The sequence below is a fragment of the Hyalella azteca genome, unplaced genomic scaffold, assembly GCF_000764305.2.
Source record: "Hyalella azteca isolate HAZT.00-mixed unplaced genomic scaffold, Hazt_2.0.2 contig16588, whole genome shotgun sequence".
Classification (NCBI taxonomy): domain Eukaryota; kingdom Metazoa; phylum Arthropoda; class Malacostraca; order Amphipoda; family Hyalellidae; genus Hyalella; species Hyalella azteca.
In genome coordinates, this window is record NW_025946404.1 from 678520 (window position 1) to 700787 (window position 22268).

General features: G+C 37.5%; 2 protein-coding genes across 3 annotated transcripts; one reads left to right on the forward strand and one right to left on the reverse strand.

Annotated features, from left to right (window-relative positions):
- The first annotated feature begins 3164 nt into the window (after positions 1 to 3164).
- LOC108669087 (dnaJ homolog subfamily C member 28) lies at positions 3165 to 7523 on the forward strand. 2 transcript variants are annotated; one of them, XM_018156373.2, is made up of 7 exons: positions 3165 to 3512; positions 4092 to 4385; positions 4755 to 4883; positions 5062 to 5141; positions 5765 to 5909; positions 6304 to 6441; positions 6766 to 7523. In XM_018156373.2, exons 1-7 carry the CDS (start codon positions 3336 to 3338, stop codon positions 7126 to 7128), a joined length of 1326 nt encoding a protein of 441 aa, XP_018011862.1. In that variant the 5' UTR covers positions 3165 to 3335; the 3' UTR covers positions 7129 to 7523. The 2 variants fall into 2 exon arrangements, with proteins under 2 accessions (XP_018011862.1, XP_018011863.1); XM_018156374.2 differs by lacking the exon at positions 3165 to 3512 and having other exon boundaries at positions 4203 to 4368.
- A 477-nt stretch (positions 7524 to 8000) lies between these two features.
- LOC108669086 (major facilitator superfamily domain-containing protein 12-like) lies at positions 8001 to 20811 on the reverse strand. The gene is made up of 11 exons (XM_018156372.2): positions 20539 to 20811; positions 19650 to 19755; positions 17980 to 18059; positions 17203 to 17330; positions 16654 to 16774; positions 14775 to 15020; positions 13358 to 13555; positions 12862 to 13136; positions 12419 to 12549; positions 11394 to 11525; positions 8001 to 9651 (listed from the first exon to the last, which is right to left on the reverse strand). Exons 1-11 carry the CDS (start codon positions 20695 to 20697, stop codon positions 9623 to 9625), a joined length of 1605 nt encoding a protein of 534 aa, XP_018011861.1. The 5' UTR covers positions 20698 to 20811; the 3' UTR covers positions 8001 to 9622.
- Between the last annotated feature and the right edge of the window lie 1457 nt (positions 20812 to 22268).

Here is a 22268-nt window from a genome sequence, read left to right on the forward strand (position 1 = left end):
ATAACTTGAGTGACGATCTACTCCTTTCTCTATAGTTTTCCTCAGCAAGACCAAGTCTTAAAAGATCATGTCATACAAAACCAAGTCATGCAAGACTTCTTTAGTCTTACGATTACCTAGATGCAGAATCGATGAAGCTTTTGTTTTTCGTACTCGTGCTCCTGCATCTGGAGTTTGGAAGCTCCATGTGGTCACCGAAACTCGAAAACGACAAAATTTTAGTCGAGAGTGTTCAAAGATAACACAATTCCAGTCTTAAAAAACAAGTGTTTTGAATAAATATCAAAGATTATGAAGCTTCTAATTCTTTATTTTCGACGTTTGAGTGGGGATCTAATTGATGCACACAAGTGGTCCCAACTCGCATCGTTGACTCTCAGAGTATGAACGCATTCAAGAAGAGAAAAGATAAAGCTACGCAAAGCTGTATATTTCGACTAGAAGTGCCTTCCACCTCACAATATAGTGGATGAACAGCAGCTACGTAGATTCAAAGTCAGTTTAGATAGAAATGGACAAAAGGCTATCTGTCAGAATTTCCAGTAAATAAAATAAGTCAAGAACATTACAAGAATCGGTGACAGGTGAAACTCGGTTATATTCTTCAACGTCGATACCACTATATTATGTGATACTATACTAAGACTAGGTCTTAGAAGACGAAGTAATAGGTGATTAAGTCTTGCGAGATCAAGTCAAGCATGATCGAGTCTAAAAAGATTGGGAAACATTCAAGACCGAGTCACCGTAGTGTCTTTGAACGTCTTTAGAACAACACTGTTTCTTCTGGCCAGCGTCCAGCAACATGAAATCTTTGTTAAACAATGTTTAAAACAATTAATAATGTCTATAATCAGTGCTTTAGAATGCAAAGCGTGCGTATATAGTCATAGTTCTAGAACACAATCATACTGCTTCTGAAATATATCAAGCGAGTGATACCATTTCTATTTAGAAGAAAGTATTCAAATGAATTTGAAGTTTTCATATTAAACGAGTAAATAGAGTAGCTTGTTCAGTTCTTGCTCAGAAAGACGTAGCTTTTATTGTCATTATTATATAGCAATCGAAGGTGTTCGGAATATTTGCTTAACTTCAAAACAAATACATGATGCTCATGATATATGAACAAAAGTCACTGCTGCAGGACAGTCGTAAGTGTCCGGAATCATTGCTATAGATTCTAGAACACACAGCTTCTGGACTCAATGCTAAGGTACAACACAAAGCAGCTCAATGGAGGGAATGAACTCTGGCTGAGGTGCAGTCAGCATCATTTGCATTTAAAGGGAGAAAGTTTTAATGAAGAAGTCTGAAGCGCGGCCTATCGATGCGCAATCCTTTTTCAGAGCATTCAGCGCTGAATGCTTCAGAGTTTCGCTTTAGGATATGCCGCGGCCACGTCAGGAAATTCCAGTTTTTAACGTAACGCTTCCTTTGTTCCAAGCAGAATTGTCCTACCGTTCGTATTTTATTTGCGCAAAGAAGTAAAAAGAAAAATATCGAGATGATTTAGTTGAATGCGGATAATAGAGAGAATAAACAAAACAATCGGAAAAAAAGACAGCAGTAATATTGAAAATTGGTCTTACATTCAGTCGTTTTATGTGTCAACGACTTCTGTTCAAAATGTTGATGAATTAATTTCTTTCTGCAACCCCATACGATATATAGAGACACAGAATGATTCTGACATGTAAATAGACCTCACTTGTATAATATTTAAACAATTAACATATCGTTCACAAATTAAGGTTCAAAAATATTCACTTATAGGAAAACATTTACAAATTTTATCTGAAAATACAATAGTTGAACAACATCTGGAAAGGATTTAACAAATTTTACCAACCGATGGAATTTTTAAGATATTGCAAAAATGCCCTTATTTCGCAGGGATTCAACCATTGTTCTCTCGAAATCTTCATTCAAATCCAATACTGTATAAATATAATATGCGTTTAAAAATTACTTTTTAAAGACAACACTTCCAAAGAATCCAGTGTCTCCAATCTTACAGATGTACCATGAATTTCTCATTAAATTTTCGAATATTAAAAAAATTAATTTTTCAATTTTTTAAGATATAAATTTTTTTAATATATAAATTTTTTCAAAATTATTTATTCTATTAATTGATTCATGCATTGCCTCTGACTTCACACAAGTGTGCAAAATTTCAGATAAATTAGACAGGTAAAAGTGTGTCAAATATCAGTTATAAGATTTGTAGCTGACAAAATTATTTTTTCAATTTTTTTAATATTGAATTTTTTTTTATTTTTAAAATCATTTACTTTGACATTTGATTCATGCATTGTCTCCAACTTTACACAAGTGTGCAAAATTTCAGATCGATAGGATAAGTAGAAGTGTGTTAAATTTCGATTACAAGATTTGTAGCAGACAGACAGACAGACAGACAGACAGACAGACAAACAAGAAGTGAAGTTAAAGAGAAGTGTTGTAATAAAGGGGGCTCAGCCGTAGGCCACAAATTTTACTCTTAAATAAGCCCTGGAGCCAACGCCTAGCTTCACCATGCTTTAACTTTACGCAGCCTCTGAACTAGAAGCCGCAGACTACGCTTGAACTCCGTAATCCAGACCAGCGATACACTGCCGAAAGATAATAGCGCCGTAGGTCTTCAGCCAATGCTTAAGCATGCTCGCTCATAAGCAGGCAGTTCCTCATCCTGCGGTACCTACTCCGGCCTAAACTCTTTTGGCCTAACCTATTCACGCTGTCCCGGCTCACATCCTTCTTGCAGCCAATGACCGGCTCTACCCGCACACTTGGACCGCCTTTCTAGCTTCTTGCAGCCAATGAGGCTAGGTTAGGCCCGCTCAGGTTTATTTTGGGTGGAGAAAGGTTGCAGCTCGTATAGGTTAGGCCAGAGGAGGTTTGGCCAGATGCAGTATATATGGCCATGTTTACCTTTGGCAAGCTTATTTTGTAGCTGTGGACATCTGGCGCTATGGCTTGGAGCACTTGACTTCATAGGCCTTTATGCACTCTAGCGTTCTTCCATATGGAAATGAATATGAACTAAGTGTGAAGTTTGGCAAAGCTGGCCTCCGGCATACGCCCCTAGATAAATAACTAGTTGAACTACACAGCAATCGAGAATTTCTTCTTTTGCGGACAGGTATTTTTATCTGCGATCTAAACAGCTGATTTATCATCGCCTTGCATCCTCAGCCCGCAATAGTTAGGTTACTTGACTTTGCTGCGGGTTATTTGTTATCGAGCGGGTTATTTGTTATCGACTATTGAAAAAAAAGACTGTTACGGAATTATTATAGCTAAACTTTTGAAATTATTTTATTTATATTATGTTCAAGGTAGAGCCTAGAGGGGTTGCAATGCTTAAATTTCTATCCCTATATTATAGCCGACTAGTTTGTTGCTCAGGCTGCACCAGACTTTTACATTTCACAGTTTCTGCTGGCTCTCCTTTTCATTCTACTGCTACACTGTTCACAGAAAAAGAAAAGATTGACCAATTTGAGGTAAAATTGCATGTGATATCACTTTTTGTAAGATAATAAATTTTAATCTGATATAATATTGTGTTTTTGTGTACTTGTTGATGACTTGATGTTATGTCATGTTCTTATTGATTTTTTTTCAGTCCAAATTCTTCCTTCCATCAATGCTATCATTAATGGCAATAATGCTGATAGTTATAGACTATAGAGGGAACTTAAGTTGCCAGCCTTGTCCCAATATATTCAATTTATTGTATATTCTGAATCTGAAGTAACTAATACTCACTGGAAGACAATGAATCAACCTGTTGTAATTATATTGTATGTCAGGTATATTTCATTTTGAATTTATCTTTGTGCCCATTGCCCAGGTTGATTAAAATTTCTACATTTCAAAGATAATTTCTGAAATATTCTTTTAATTGTTCATAAAAATTTGAAATTATTGCTAAAAATTTGGTACTATGTTATTTTGAAGTACTTTAATGATAATCATAAAATATTTATGTATTTTAATGATAATCATAGAAGTGATAGAACTGCCCTAAATGCCTAATACATGTTACTATACCTTTAACTAATTTAATCTTGATTTTCCAGGAAGACTATGTCACTCTTAGAGTGCCTTCTTCTGTTGATGCTGCTGGTGCTCGTGATGCATTTTTGAATCTGGCAAAAAAGTATCATCCAGACAGTGGTCATCCTGCAGCAGATGAAGGCAAATTCAAGATGATAGAAAAGAGCTATAGATGTCTCCTGAAGAAGTTCAGTGATGAAAGAAGACACAACTGTGATGCAGAAGGAGAGTATGGGCTCTATTATGAAGAGAAAAAGAGTGAACGAGAAAAGCCTGCTGATGAGGAGGCTCCAGATAAAGGTTTTTATTCAATAAAGGTGATTTGCAATCACAAATATTTATCAGGAATACTTTTGCTGAAATTTCCAAAAGCAATTATCATGACTCCAGTTCATTTATAATTTTTATTTTTGATTTACTATGGAAACGACCAAGCAACACTGAACAGTATGATGGCTTTGGATATACTGGTACTGTATTTATTTAATGTTTCATGCCATATTTCTTGTCACTGATTCAATATTCATTACATCTTAGCTGCTAATCTGTTATTGATTTTTATCCAACTGAACTAAATTTATTTTCTGGGATAACTAGAACTTAAATCTATTAAAATTGAAACTTTCTACATTAATTGGGACTACCACAAATAATATTTATTAACATTATTTATTTTTGTTCAATAGACAAGTGCTCCTCAACACAGGCAGTACCTAAGCTATGAGGGCATTGGTCTTGGCTCGCCAGCTCAAAGGGAGAAGCAATTCTCCAGATTCAAAGCCATGAGAGCCACTGAAAATATCATTGATTATAAGGTAATTTATGAGTTAAACTTTTTTCTAAAAGAACTTACACATTTCTATATTATTCTCATAATGACAATTGCAATAAATATGTTCTTAATTTGATTTGAGAGTGAGCTTATTTTTTATGATGTTAGCAATTTCTTCTCTGAGTGCTTAGAGTGCAAAAAATTTTTGGTTCATGGCTCAGGTGCAACAGCTGCAGCAGGAGCATCCAGAGACAGGGCTTGTTGCTAAGGAAAAAGCTGCAACGCGTAAGAACAGAACAAGGTGATACTGACTGCTCTAGTCTTTCCACACGCAAGTAAGCTTTTGCAAGACATTGCTTGCAAACAGATATCGACAAAATGAAGTAAAAATTTATCAACCGTACTTTTAACAAAGTAAAAATTTTCGGTCAGGACAGAGCTTATTCAAAAGTTCAGTTTCTTTTTATTTACGGAATTAGAGAACAAGTTTATGTTGGGGACCCTTATATTTTGAACTTAAATTTCAGCTAAAAAGTACAATTTCACCATCACCACTCTTGTAAAACTCAATCAAGTAATGCTGTTCTCAGATGAATTCTGAAAATCTCCATTGGAATTACGAATCAGCCAGAGCTTGTGTCTGTGATGAGCGTTTCTGCAGGTCCTATGATAAATTGAGTGCCTGAAATGGCAGATTTGAATTTGATAACCTCTTCACTAATCCTTTCCAAGAAAATTTTTATTCGGAAGCATCTATTGAAAACCTCTCTTATTTGTGAGTGGAGATTGAAAAAAATGAGACGCATTCACGAATCGTTTTCCAATAACTGGAATAAAATATTTAGAAGGAATATCTCCAGAACGATACACAGATCGACTGAACGCTGTATTACTCTGCAAAAAGATCAGAGACTTTTTCTGCAGGTATGGGCTGGAGCGCGTTGTAGAAGACCTCATCCAGGAATCGATGGCTAAAGGGGAATTTGATAATTTGTCGTGTACAGGCAAGCCTCTGCGGCATGACAACTACAACCCTTACCTCGACGTTGCCACGCACAAACTAAACCAGGTACTGAACAACTCCAATAAAAATGACTAGCTTATTCTACACAGTTTCCTTCACTATTGTTCTAGTAGTAGGTAGTGGTTAATCTGTATCTTAGATACTTCTGACACGTGCTGTGAATGGCTTTCAGTTATACGAGTCACTGAATTCATGAAGGTACCAGGACTCTCCGAGTGAGCCCTGGTGTACATGCGCATGTTTTTTTTTTTGATAGATTTCCAAATTCATATCCTGCACTTCCGTTTATGCTATCATGTGTTTCTTTTTTTAAATAATTTTTCAATAGTAAACCTATGGGTTCTCAGGAATCAACTACCATAGGTCACATTTAAAAGTACAAATTCAAAGAAAGTTGATAGACGATGTGAGATAAAGTGCAATGTAAATTCTATTTCAGGTTCTTATCGAGAACGGCTACGCTCCTCAATGGGTGCAGCTCGAGAGAGAAATTCGTGATGATAAAGAATGGATTAAGAACCAATTGAAGAAAACGCGAGCCACGCTCGGGCTTCAGCCGCTCGCTTTAAATGAGCAGGTCTTTCTATAAGAGTTTGTTTTCGCCGGGGTTCTTAATATGATACATTGATCAGTTTTTTTTGACGAGTTTTCATTGCTGTTCATCCAAACCCCGTATGTTCTCACCTCATACTTTCAGAACTATAGTTAAAGTGTAGGTAAGCCTTTTCCTCCCACAGACAGGCCATTAGCTTATCACAAATTATTACGAATACCCTAGATGGCATTCATTACTGCCATAGTATGTGCGTATAACAGTACATTTTTGCTTTGCATCCTTTTGCCCTTTGTACTTATAGACATGACTGTACATTTTTTTGCACCTTGTATCACTTTCTTCCAGAAACTCTGGGATCAGGCCGTGGCGTCACTGAATTTTCACCTATCAGACCTGAACAAGAAGATCGACAGGTACAACCTGCTGGTGCCCGTGCTGAGCAAGCAGATGGTGCATTACCCCCTGGACAGAATTTCAGCTAATATTCTCACCGAGAGTTACAGCAAACATCACCCTAATGTGCGGGAATTCCTTGCGAGTTTGAATAAAGCAGCGCCACGGCACTCACGGGTCGACAGCACCTCGTCCATTGATCAGATTAATTCTGGTGATAAGACAGCTGTCACAGCGAGTGCCAGGAGCGTCAGCGAGCAGACCAATCCACTGCAAGAGCTTTTGAATGTATTTAAAAGAACGCCAAAAAGTTAGCTCAATTCTTATAGGCACTGATTTCGATGAGAAATTTTCTTATCCGTATTAACGTCATTTGATGGATATTGATTGTCACTCATTAGATGAAAAGTTGATCGAAATTAACGAAATTTATTTAGATTTCAGCAATAATAATATCTTTTGTCAGTTCCTTACTTCATGCTTGTAAATTTAAATATTTCAAATTATTGTAGGAGGAAACTCGTGGCATAAAAAATATATTTATATTTTGAACAATAGCTTAAATAGAATATTGTCCTTGAACTTTTAATATTGTTGACATAATAGTAACTAATATCTTATTATAGACAAATTTTCAGACCATATTGAAGCCTTCAGTGTGAATGCAGCGCAAGACGTTATTTTTTTTTTATTAAAATGCGCTGATGGCATTTGTACTTTTCTTCACACTTGGATGTCATGTAAACATTGCTGACAAACGATCGCTGCAAGATTAGAAATTTAACAAAAGGCTGAAATGATACATGGCCAGGAAACGGCAGCACGTGTTGAAGTTCCTAAGTAGTAGTAGTAGTAGTCGAATGGTTTGCCAGTAATTTAGCTATCGAGCTTTTAGCATCAGGGGTCAAAAGGTAACATCACTAGCAAGGCGGTAAGCTTCAACTATTCAAAATCTCAAATTTATCATCACCCACAAGGGGGCGGAAGGTCTCAATTATCCAGTCCGCTGAAGCTAGCGCGAAAGAAGCAGCGTTAGCATCTTAAAGAGACGAAGTGACAAGGAGGGACAAGAGACAAGCAACAGGAACTTAAGCCACTCGAACAAGAGGTTGCTTATTCGGGACGTCGGCGGCCTGTACGAGAGAGACAGAGAAGGGAAATGTAAGGGATCCAACCTACATAATAAAATAATGTAAGGAATCCTTCCTGCATAATAACTTAACCCCACAACTGAGACGTGCAGGACTTCTAACGAGCACAGACACGTGTCAGAAGTCCCCCAGGAGGAGTTGAAGTTCCTAATGAAACACATAGATTTTCAACATTAGCATCACATAATGCATCTACGCCAAGTATTATCATACACGCCAATTTTCTATAAGCTAGTCGCAAGATTCAGCGAGTTACAATAGTGCCCAGCAGTCGTGAATGCATTAACAGCTCACTACATCGTGAACCTAAATATTTCGGAACGATTGAGCAGTACAGGCTAAGCAATGAAATCTTGAACCGCTCAGTGGCGCGATTTCATCCTTTGAACAGCAATAACAGTTTTTGTGCTACTCACTGGGCGGAAAGATTTCAACTTGTGCAATTCAGAAGACAATAACTAAAAAGTAATGAAACCTAGGAAATAAATCAAACATTTAAACAGACCAACATAACAGCCAACATCATAAATATAAATTTTCGACATTAAAAATATCTTATTCTAATAAAGTGTTCATTCGTATGAAAACGTAATCAATGTTAGTAAAAACTAGCAAAGTGACGCCTCATATGAATTAAGATACGGCACTGATCTTAGCATAAAAACAACCCACGAAGGAATGACCCAAATCGTCTTGGTATCCACGCTGTAGCGCGCAGGATTATACAGAAGCACGCAGATGATGCTTATAGTCTAATAAATATATGATATAGACAACGGGTTCCATATAGACTTAAATTAGTATTTACACAACACGAAACAAATCTTTGGTTCTTATTTGTTAAAGGAATGAGACTCATACTTTTTTTCTCTGCAAAACAAGCGCAGCGCCATCAAATGGTTCAGCAGGTCCAGTGTATGAGTATTTCAACAGGATTCGCTTACGTAACATATATGAAAACAACTGTAACATGAATCATCCGAGCACATGTGTAATCTCAGACATTGCTCTATCATTTTAAAATGACAGGCTCATCAATACCTGATGGAATCATATGTGTAAATTATGAATGACAAGAATGAATCAATCTTAATTCTTTTTTACACGAGTCTTCCATTGAGCAAATGTTTTACGCACGTCAGTTGAATAAATAGGAATAATTTATAGACTGAGCCGTTTCAGACAGAGCGGCGAGAAAGAATAGAGTGTTAATTTTTATCATATTGCTTCAGAATATTATTTTGATTATGTTTGTCAGCCTAACAACCTTCTTCTGACTAGCTGAAGCCAGTACTCAATTCAAACTTCAACGTAAAGGGCACCACCGTTCTTGCAATACCCACTTACAATAATGGAACACGGCTTAGAAATTATTAGGTAATTCTCTAGACTTGTCGAGGCTCAGTGAGCTTCATTTTGAGCAGAACACAAGAGTTTAAATTTTGAGCAGAACACAAGTACAAGTAAAACATGTTTTCTTGTCGAAAAGCCTCGTCTCCACCAATGCCTAGAAAGGGAAGAATCACCACAAAAAGCCAGGTACTAGGAAAAATTGCCCTACATGGCAGTTTCTGTTGAACCACGAAACTCATGCCCATATTAGGCCTGCGTTGAACTCGCGCCGTTGCTGCAGCAGTGTAGGGATGATGCAGAAGTATTTATGCCTCAGTAGTTGATGCTGACAAAGCTGCGGTAATTACAAGATATTGTATTCAACTTAATCAAATGCAAAAATTTTATCTCGCACAGACAACAAATTCAAGGGAGATAAAACTTAAATATACATAACTGAAAAAAAACTTTAATTTTTTTACCTTCAGTAAGAGCACATCATAAAGCGGTAGGAACTAGAATGTTAGAATATAACTAGTCTGCTCACCTGTTCACACAAAGATATTGATTCATTTTAACTAAGGTCAACAAATTGGCCAAAAATTCAACTCCTCAGCGGACGCAATTTGAGGTCGAATTATTAAATTATTCAAGTTGGGAATTTCATTGAAAGTAATGGTGCCGGTGTTGAGATTACTAAGAATGTGGGTTAGAGCGATGTAGTGTGTTTTAGGTGCGATTGTTTCTACACCGTAAGACCGAGTTTGTTTATATTGCCATGACTTAATTACGTGACAACACGAGAAGTAATCAGACGCGCAGTTATTACACTGACAACCATCAATGCAAGTAACGTAGCGAGTACGGTCGGACACAACAGCAGACGTGCGGCCACGAGCTGGCTGCAACGACACTGAAGTGCAAGCAATCATAATATGCGTTTAAAAATTACTTTTTAAAGACAACACTTCTAAAGAATCCAGTGTCTCCGATGTTACACATGTACAATGAAATTCTAATTTTATTATCGAATATTACAAAAATTAATTTTTTAATTTTATTTTTAAAATTAAAATAAATTGAATTTTCCAAAAATAATTTATTCGTTCAATTGATTCATGCATCGTGTCCAACTTTACGCAAGTGTGGAAAATTTCAGATCGATTGGACAGGTAGAAGTGTGTTGAATATCGATTATAAGAGTACCGTACCACTACGGCGATCCCGTAGAGTGGTACGGTTGTTATGCCGCGACCGTATCGATCACGAAGGTCCTCTGCCACAATGACGGTCGTATAGTTCTAAATAGCCGTACCGCGGTTGACGGTCTGTAGCTGTAGCGTCGTCTCTTCTAAAGATGTCTTACGTTCCGCATGTCCGTAGAACTGTCAACGGCCGTACGTTGCAATTTCTATGATGGCTAATACTTGAGTTTCATCGCTGACAGCTCGTGGCCGTACGTCTGCTGTTGTGTCCGACTGTACTCTCGACGTTACTTGCATTGATGGTTGTCAGTATAATAACTGCACGTCTGGTTGCTTCTCGTAGTTGTCGCACAAATGAGTCATTGCCAAAGTGACCTTTAAGTTGATGGTGGCTGTACAGAAATAGTAGCTGTATATATGATCAAGTTTGCCGCGATCGTTCATGTTCGAAAACAGACGAAGCCGCGGGCCTCGCGGCGGCAGCACACGACGTGCGCAGACAGTGACTGGTAGCTCCAAAGAACCAAGGGCCTTTCTAGCGCAGACTCACATTCTTCATCTACCTCGCTGGTAGTGCACACTTATCCATATCCATAGGATTAGCCGCTGAATTCGTCCGCTCATGGAAATTCCCTCGCGATTAGCTCGCCAACGTTCGATGTAAACAAATTCGGTATCGAAACTATCTCACACATTCGACATCGCTCCAACCCTCATTATTTGCCTTCACAACACCAGCACTCCGAGTTATGATGAAATTCATAACGTAAGTAATTAAATAATTTTCCCACAAATTACGTCTTGTATATACATGCTAACCAAACGATTTGAAAATAATAACTTTAAAAAACCTAAGGATTTTATTCTGAATGCGGTTTAGAGCTTGACTGACCTGGCCCAAGGTAGGTGTGGTGTTCCGCGGTGTCTGAGTCATCTTCACCAGCAGGTAGCAAGAGATTAGACGAAGCACCGTCGTCTGGGCATATCCTTTCGTTAAGCCCCCCGCTGCTGGTCGTTGACAGCCCTGCACAACATGGAAGGTATCAGTCACTGTCAACGCGACCGTTAGTTACATTGATGGTAGCTGTACATAAATGAAGCAAAATCGTGGTCGTCACTTGTAGATTGTAGTAGTTATTAAAAAAAATCATAGCTGTATGTATGATCAAACTCCTCACGACGGTTCATGTTCGAAAACGGGTCAACGTACACTACGCGTGCATTGAGTTTAGTTAATGAAGGCTCCTGCGAGGGATCCATTAGAGACAGATCCTGCTCGTGTTTAGTTAGGCAAGATGTCCACATTTAGTTAAATAGTGAAGGTAATAATTTGCCTAAAGCGGAGACAGTCGCGAAGAATCAATACACCATTGGCAAGCCATCAGATAGATAGTAAATACAAGTCCTGAATATAAAAAATTAATAGACTACAGAACATTATTTCTCATATAGAGAGCGAACATTCTGAAAAAAATCAGCTCGTGTACTGACAGCCGGAACAAAGTAAACACAGCAATAGATTAGTTATATAAATTGACGGATACTTAAACATTACCATTAAATTGCGCAACGAACAAACTAATAGAAACCAAAGGGTAAATTGAAAAGAATTCATCTCGTCCAAGAAGTCAGTGGACTAAGAAATCAAAAGCATACACACGAAGGTAATCACTAAGTATAATCTAGAATACAAATAAAAACAAATATGGTGTAGTGCTTAGATAATCCCCGCATAATAAGACCCAAAGTTCAATATTACATTAAAGCCAGCGAAATAAATGAACAGTGATCTAAATTCCTGATAGACAATATAGTACCTATAGATATAAATTCCTTGATAGCAACACACACGCCAGCATAGTAATGAAGGCAGCTAGCATAGACATGAATGATGCCATAGCAGGAACAAGAAAATACCAGACTGTGGTGCTCTCTTGATGATGGTGGTGACGAGGAGTAGCACGGAGAGCGCCCCAGCAACGCATGTACCGCCACCCACGAACGCCAGGATGTAGCGGTAGTACTCTATGCAGTGCTTGCAGATCGGGCTGCACAGGCACGGAGTCTTCACTTCGATTGTGTTGGAAAGTTTTTATACAATCTTGCAGCTGATCATCAACTGCATCATTGAGAATTTTTCTTTCACTTCGATTGTGTTGGAAAGTTTTTATACAATATTGTAGATGATCAACTGCATCGTTGAGAATTTTTCTAAGACTGAAATGAAAACAGTGTGAGCAATTAAATGCTCGAAACCAAATCCTGCTCAGTCGCATGAAGTTTTGAAGTACCAGCTAATTGCAGAGCCAGGCGCCAATTAGAAGATAATATGGCAGCAATGAAGTCTGGGCCCAACAAACCTATAGGGCGAGAAGTACTGGATGACCATAATAGCGATGCCATTAGAGAGTTTGTCGGTGAAACTCATGGCTCCATAGACGAAAGCCCCGGACTCGATGTTGTTGCCAATGAGGTCGGCGGTGATGCTGAGGGACGTGACTAACATCGTGGAGCCTCCTGCCCCCAGCAGCACCGCCACAGGGTACACCAGATACTGGCAGTACAGCTCCCCTGAGCCGAAGAAGATCCAGACGCAGCCGCCGGCCCCCAGCAGCGACCCCAGTGCGTAGGAGACCTGCCATCACAGGAGGGGATTAGTATGTGATCTTCAATCAGCAGCGTCAGTTGTTAAAAAATTATACCTAAATAACTGCAGGCTTGTTTTTTGTGGTAAAAATAGACATTTTGTTAGTGTAATGTTTCTCAAAGATGTACCCAAAAACTCATACATAAACAAATAAGCCCAGAACACTTAAATTTTCTCGCATATTCATAAGCTTCAACATTTAGACCGACCTTACGACCAAACTTGACATTGATTGGCTTGATGGCGATGGTGGTGGTGATGAAGCCCGAGACATACATGGTGAGGGGGATGTAGGCGACGCTCTGAGGGGACAGCTCGAGGGTGTCTTGCAGGTATATGGGCACGTAGGCTTGAGTCAGGTTGCAGAAGAGACGCGTGCACATGTAGAGCACAGCAACCAGGTAGAACTGCAAAGCATTTGCTCTTTTTAATACATAATTGGACGACGTAGTAAAATGGGGTGATGATAACAGATAACTAACTCTTGAGAGTGTACAGGTGGAGGTAACTGTAAGAAGGTTATCCGCACTACTGCGCGGAATAGTACCTGTTGTAAGGCCTAGCCAGTCAAGTTAGAGCACTTTGTCTCTGGTGTCCCTGCGAGGCTGACTGAGCTATTATAGGCTGCAGTACGCTACCCTCAGGTACGAGTGAATATGAACTAGTGCTCTTCAATAAGTGTCTATGAATTATTATAGATTGGATTACTGAATTATCTTTCTGTATTTTTCATTTCGACGTGTATTTATTGGTGTCATTTATTTGTCTTGGCAGGACCGTCCGAAGTCACTCTCCTCTCTGTAGTTTAAATTTAATAGTCTAGATAATGATCTGTTGGGATCCTTCAATAAATATAAAAACTTTTTTTATCTATCAACTGAACCCGACATCATCACAGTAACAAATGTGAGAGTGTACAACTGAAGGCAAAAAATGTGAGTGTACAACTGCCGGTAACAACTGTGAGAGTGTCCAATTGAAGGCAACAACTGTGAGAGTGTACAACTGAAGGCAACAACTGTGAGAGTGTCCAACTGAAGGCAAAGAGAGTGTACAACTGAAGGCAACAGCTGTGAGAGCGTCCAACTGAAGGCAACTGCAACAACTGTGAGAGTGTCCAACTGAAGGCAACAACTGTGAGAGTGTACAACTGAAGGCAACAACTGTGAGAGTGGACAACTGTCGGTAACAATTGTGAGAATGCACAACTGAAGGCAACAACTTTGAGAGTGTACAACTGAAGGCCACAACTGTGAGAATAGACAACTGTCGGTAACAACTGTGAGAATGCACAACTGAAGGCAACAACTGTGAGTGTACAACTGCCGGTAACAACTGTGAGAGCGACAAGTGTACAACTGAAGGCAACAAATGTGAGTGTGCAGATGGCAGTAACAACTGTGAAATGGTACAGCTGAAGGCAAAAACTATGAGAGTATACAGCAGGTGGCAACAAACTGTGAGAGAGTACGGTTTGAGGCAAGTACATAGAGCAAAGCTGAAGACAAATAACTGTAGGTGTGTCAGTATCAGTAAACTGTAAAAACGTTGACGGATAATGAAAAATAACTCTGTTAACAAGAGTGGCATGAGATGAGAATTAGCACTTGGGAGAACTTCCTTTACCTGCTTCTTCTTGAACCAGTCAGAGGGTAACATGCGGGACACGGATGAGGCATAGTGCTGGGAGTGGTAGGAGCTGGCTGATGATGCAGACTGCACTGAAGCTGACTGAAGAGAATTGTCTCCTTCTTCATCAATATCATCAGAAATAATTGAAGCATAAGGTGACTGGTGGTTGTTTTCTTTCACCGTCATGTGGAAAACCAACGAGAACAGTAAGCCCAAGCACACGACTGAGGCCACGACAATCTGCAAGCATTGAGATATGCTTGAACAATCTTGCTTTGATTAGATGAAATATCAGGCAAGCAGTACTACATAAATGGGCTACCAGAATGAACCAGTCTAACTCAAATTGTTAGGGTATTTCTTGTGGGGCATTAGCCATAACATTTAAATTCACAAAATAAAACAGATCTTCTAATGAATAATCATGCTTTTTACCGTAAATACAGGGTGTTTCAGAATTAAGTAACCCTTTTAATTTGTTAATAAATAAAAAACTAAGAACGTTATGAAGTTGAAACTTGTTTTATTTAAAAGAAGAACATTTTTATGGTAATATTGTATCCTAGTTTTTAAATATAATATCTTTTAAATGCCCACTTTTTAAATAAAACAAGTTTCAACTTCATAACGTTCTTAGTTTTTTATTTATTAACAAATTAAAAAGGTTACTTAATTCTGAAACACCCTGTATTACAAGAGATTACAACGTTTTTAATCGCTTTGAGTGAAGACTGATTTAATTATAACTTTCATTCACGGAAAATATGAATTTCAAAGCCTAAAGGCCCGTTTCCACTACGGGACTGATTCTGAAGGATTGAGATTGGCCTGAGACCAATAAGCCCCATGGCTGGACTTGAAAACTGGCGTGCGCGTTTCCACTACGTACGTGTGCTGGGACTGAGACTGACCGTCTGGGCTACCGCACTCGCTGGCCTTTGAAGATAGATTATGCTGCCGTTCTTGCGTTACTAGCTGTTGTCACTATGCGCAGGAGGAAACAAAGATCTATTTACCTAATAGCAGTTATGAAACGCAAGAATGGTTTCAAACTTCTCATTAACATAGTTTATCCGTGTAATAAAATGCATTCACCAAGGGATTAAGAAACAGCATTATCTTATTATACCTTTAATGTGTCGAGAAAATTAAATGTAATAAATACGTCACAATGTTTAACCATGTCTGGTTTTTGGTCTATAGATTTAGATAGGTATCATAGCGTGCTTCACAAATGGTACTACTATTTTTGGTTAATGTGTTTATTTACTATTTACTGAGTATGCATACACTGTAAGTACAATAAGATAATTAAGATTTTTTAATTGACGGACGAGTGAATCTATGTCAATAAACAGATAAAATCGGTCAATGAGAAGTTAGGAAGTATTATTTTCATTTTTCGATGTTCGTGGATGGATATAATTTCTCCATTTCTTTACTTATTTTCTCTAATTCTCAAGATTCTGTCTCTGTAAAAAAAGCTTTTTACTTGCCAGAAGCAAGGTGCCTCTCTATATAAATCGATAAGCCTTTCAGTGACATCTCTGCTCCAGTCTCTGTCGTGCGACATGGTCAGTTAAGCAAAGAGGCAGGCAATGGTGCGTCTATTGGAGCGCCAGCCCAGCACACAACCTCCTTGAACGAAAGTCACAGCGACACTGGCGATTGCCCGTCACGCAAGTCCAGTAAAAGATTGAACAGCGCTTGACTCCCCGTCACTCAAGTCTCGATGGTCGGGACTGCCTCAGTCCGGACTGAAAAAGCCAGTTTTTCAATCGTCAGTCTCGCAGAGTCTCATAGTGGAAACGGGCCTTTATGCAAACAAGTTATTGTACCTTCACTTGAGTCAATTAATTCACTAAATTATCACCTTGAATGTAGTGGCATCATTGGGGCCAATAATGTCCTCTCTCTGATGGCCAGACTGCACCCCCAGCACCAGCCACGTGATCAGGTACACGGTGATGTTAGAGAACACCGTAAATGCGTACCTCAACAAAAATGGCAAACATAAACAACGATGAATATTTTGATCAAGGAAATTGCAATTGTATCTCATGAGAAATACTATATGTGAAATCAATGTGAAATTAAATGAAAACTGGGCAATAAATATATGTAAATAGTTTAATTTTAATCTCATTCTCATTAAGAGATTTTTAATGCTACACTTTTATCTAGAAAAATTAAATTCATCAAATTTTTTGTTATTGTTCACTCTAAGCTCAGTAGCCGAATATATGATTAGCAAAACAGGGGGCTAGTTTACTTCTGAGCTAACGGCCAAAATTCACAGCTTGCTTACAAAACTTGCATATTGATAATGGGAAATCTTTCTTTGCAAGTATTAAATGAGCTGGAATGTAAGCTAGAAATGCTGCTGTGGCTGGTATTCAAGGACTGGCAAAGTTTGCAGTACCTGATGGCATTGAGCTCCGTCCTCTCATGAGGCTCACTGGTGAGCGCAGGAATGAGGGCGAGGTGACTGATCTGTACAGCCGCCCAGCCAAATTGGAAAATAACCACAAACGGGGCAAGGTACAGCACCTGTTAGCATTGCAAAACAGGATTAACAACAAATACAATAAAGGTAATAGCAACAAAATTTAGTTTATTCTCAACATGAAAAAATATAACTTGGTACTCACTGCAGTGAGTGACAGAGAGCGCATTTTCTCGTCAACAAAAACTTGAGGTCACAGACAGACGGACAGACAGACAGAGACAGACAGACGGACATGGCGAGCACAATAGTGCATTTTTTCCTCTTTTTCATAAATGAGAAAATGCGCTAAAAATGTAAAAAAAGTAAAAAAAATTGAAATGTAATTGTAACTTACACACATTTCAAATTAGGCAAAAACTGCTGAAAACAAATCGTTAAGAAATAACTAAGTAATTTTAGATGACCAACAAGTATGGACTGAATGGTATTATTATAAAAAGAATTTATATCTTGATTTGATTTACTGTTATAATTTCTAAGAAAAATTTATATTTTGATTTAGTTTATTCTAACAATTCTTTTCACCAAAAAATTTCTAATAACTAATGAATTAATCAGCACCAATCAAATTTTAATTATTACGGTACATGAATTTATAAAAATTTGCAGTTTTCATCATTTATCGAGCTGAATTATCAACAAAGTCAAAATGAGAGTAATTTGTACCTATACATATATAAAATGCAGAACCTGTAATGCAGCTTCAGAGAGAGCACAACCAAGGCACCCCATGAAGATGAAGGGGAAGGCTATGGTCACAAATATTGTCCCTGCAAAAAAAAAGCATTTCATTTCACAGGAAAATGCCAATATATTCCAAATAACTTAAGCTTTCTTCCATTAATGACACATGATTTGCCTCTGAAATTTAAGTCACCAACTTTACATAAAAATAATATATCCTCTTAACTGAATGAAAAGTGCCAAGTATTGTAGAGTTCTGCATGGATAAGTACCTAATTTTACTATATTATATTCCAGTAAAAAATATACTTTACCAAACCATAAGGAGGTTAAATTAGATACAGACTGTCCATAGTGACAGGTGGGATGGTGTGGCACTAAACTCTTGCATAAAAACATTGCAATAGCTGAAGCAAATCTTTACTTGTGGCATTTTTTTACATTCAAAGCAGCTTCTCAATTACAACAACTCACTAATTATTTAAAATTCAGGTCATTATTTTTAAATACTTACTAACTTTCTTTTAAAAGTTTCAAATAAATAAATTTATTTCTGGATCTTTGTCTGGCGTCAATCATTGCATTCTAATTATAGTATAAGATTAGCGCATCTGCAATTGAGCTGCAATATTTGCTAGATGCAGAATAGATTGAGGGAATGTTAGACACTGACTATCCATCAACATTATGTGAGCTGGTACTCTCCCATTTTTTTATTATACTTGTCCATGGGCGGAAGCATCAAAATAGCCTCCAGTAGCCTGCATTACAGCTGCAAAGAATTAATGCAGCATGATGGCCATTTATCTTAGCGATTAACCTGTTTGTATGTCTGTACTTCTTTAATGACTATATAATGTAGCCACTCCATATCAAGACATCCGTGTAAGCTAGACAGAGTGTGTCTTGCTTGTGAGTGTGTGTCCCCTCACATTGTCATTGACTCATCAAATACCTGTCCTCAATTTAAACCTATATGCAATACATATATACAGTACGGTCAGTACCTACCTATAGGTATATGCACAATATTCATCTATTACCCCAAACAGTGACAAAGACCTTAATATTGCTTCCAGACAAAGGATTATCTCCCTAGACATTTGTATAAATTACAGCCTTTCCTGGCAGGTATGAATACCTACCTACTACGGTATACAGTATTATATTATTTTTTTTTTCATTTATCAAAGAGTTTTTCAATTTAGAGCAGATATATGGATTGTTTAGAGATTGCAATTTGATTTTGCAGTGAGAAGATATTGTCTGCATTGCAACCTAATGTGTTGAAGATGAATATCTAGTAACATTCTGATAGTTTTTTATTTACAAAAAGAAAAAAGAAAAAAATGAATAAATACAAGTATCAATTAGTTATGAAACCATTGTTCCATTGTCAGTTTGAGTTAAAAAAAATTGAGTAAAGTAACAAAATACTAATAAGTTATTCATCATCTCATGATGTTGAAAAGCCTTCCAATTAAATTTTTAGTGGCACATCCCTGTTTGCTCACATCAGACAAAAATATTTTCAAGAAAGTTGGTATATTTCTGATTGAAATTATATTTTATTTGTCAAGTAGCAGGAAACATATAGGTTCATTTTTACTAAGAATTAATATAAAAATTGAAAGAAAACTGAGGAAGTTTTCTAGTAGAATAAACAGTTTTCTCACCTGCCAGATGCCACGTTTTTCTGCGGCCATATTTAATGCAGAAGACTGTGTCATCAGTGCGGTCTGCCTGAGTTCCCACAAAGGGTGTGGATATGCCATCTGCAACCTGAATAAATGCAGGGTGAGTTGAAGCCATTACATATAAACTTTGAAGCATTATTAAAACTTGCATTAATAGAAGCATGAATGTCAAATGACAGTGGAAATTTTTTTCATAAAAGTTTCACAAACAGATTTTTTTAGTGAACTTTTTTAAATAAATTCTAACAGAAATAAATTTAGAACATTCTATAAAATTAAATAACAGCTGCTAAAATAAAAAAATAAAATTTTATAAAAATGGATGCTGCACAAGTACATCTTACAGGTAAAATATATACCAAGAACACAGTTAACTTCCCAGACACACAATAAAATTTAATATAGATCATATCTGCATGGACAATGATGGAGCATTTTGCACACATAGTCACACACAATTATGGAAACTCTGTTTCCATCAACATTTTGTTTTGGACTAAAAATATTATAAATATGTAGCTAAAACTCATGTATTGATACTTCCATACATTGGAAAATCTGTATATATTAAGATAAAAAATGCCACTATTATATCATTGGCCAACAAAGAACAGATACACATAATCCAATTCAATTGCAAACAGGAGATACAGTTCAGTATCAACAATAAAATGTATTCTCATGGAATACTTTTATAATTATAGCAATAGGCCATGGGATTATTTCTTCAATGCCGACACTTCTATTCTATTCTATGTCATATGATTGATATCATAGTAAACTAACATATAGATCTTGAAATTGACCTGCAAAATAACGACCATCATGAGAATCAGTATCAGTAGAAAATTGCAATAATGATGCTCACCTGGCCAACGAGCAGCACCACACCTGCCAAGGTATTGGGAATGCGTTCAACTTTGTTGAGGAAGATGAGCAGGTATGTGAACCAGAGACTGGAGCAGAGATCATTGAGAACATGTCCAACTCCATACCCTAGCTTTGCTACAATGGATAACTGACCCATGATGACAATGAATTGAGACTAGTTTCTATAGAAATATTACTTAAATATAAAATTTACAAATTATGCAACTAGGTTCAGGTATTTAGTTTTCTACAGTATAATCCTGCAGAGTGCAGATAGAAGACTTAGAAGTGAGAAATTATCAACAAGCATGAGAGATTGAGAGTTCAGAGTCTGAACAAAGTTGGTAGATAGTAGTTAAGGATGATTAAGGGAAGATAAAAAGCATGTGTGCAGAAAATGTTGTCAACTAAATTCTAAAATACTAAATCCACACCAAAGATAAATCCACTGTGTTTTTATTAGCAAATACCTAGTGAATAGCCACACTCAGGATGATGTATGTTTTCGGTGAATTTTCCCGCGCACTTTCACTTTTTTAAGCCATTGCTGTGCACAGACACACAGTTGGTGCAATGTAATTAAAATTGATTCTCTTCGCGCACATGTTCGCGCAATCCCGGCCATCAATTCTACGTCATGCTGCCGCGCACGAGCAGTTTGTGGAGGAACAGACGTAATACTCATTACTCAGTAGTACAGTCACTACAGTACAGTATGCCTTTAATTATCTTTCAATAATGTATGATTTTTCTTGATACGGAAATTTGGTGAATGAGAAATCTAGAACCTTATTTTAAAAGAAATTTTCTCCAAAGTCATATGGCAACACTGAACATCATCTGTTTACATTTCGTATGTATAATAGCCGCAGTTTACGATGCAGTTTACAATTACCGTACGTTCCGTATCCGACAAGCGGCGGAGTCAGAAGTAACCCGGACATGTCTTACATTTTATTATTGTCAGTTCGACTCGCGTAGGTGATATAAACTTTGATCTTTGATGACCAACAAAATATAACTTTTTAATAGGGAGACTTCATGTTTATTATACTACAAGTAATGATCTTTATTTAATTAGAGCCGCGTTGCCGTGCATCCATAGTTTAACTATTTTAGCTTTTTAAAGTACGGCGCATGGCGCATTTTTTTACCAGCATAGTACGGCGTACCACGCAGGTCGTTAAAATGACAAAATAAATTCCATGCACCTGGCACATCTTCCTGACCATGGGACTGAATAGATGGACACTTAGGTTATTTTAATTATTTGATCAAATTGATCTTAACTTTTAAGCACACGTTTTAATCATAGTGGCAAACCACAGCTTTTTTAGAATCAGTTCATTTTCAATTTCCTCATTTACCCAAGATTTAAACCAATTTCTTAAGTATGATGATGCTAGTATCCAGGATACTTTACTGGTCTACTTATAGGACTCAAAAATGAACTTGAGGGAGAGTCTAAAAAACTCTCTGCTTTGCCACTATGCTTTACTTGTCTACTTATAGGACTCAAAAATGAACTTGAGGGAGAGTCTAAAAAACTCTCTGCTTTGCCACTATGGTTTTAATTGAGGCATAGCCTTGTAGGCTAGGTAGGTCGTAGGTATATGGTTATGGTCTGTACTCTGTGGAGCCCAATCAGCCAATAAGATAGGCTATAGCACAGAAGCCACAGCCCACAGATTGACTCATATTATTAATCTTACTCCATTTGAGTCTTGA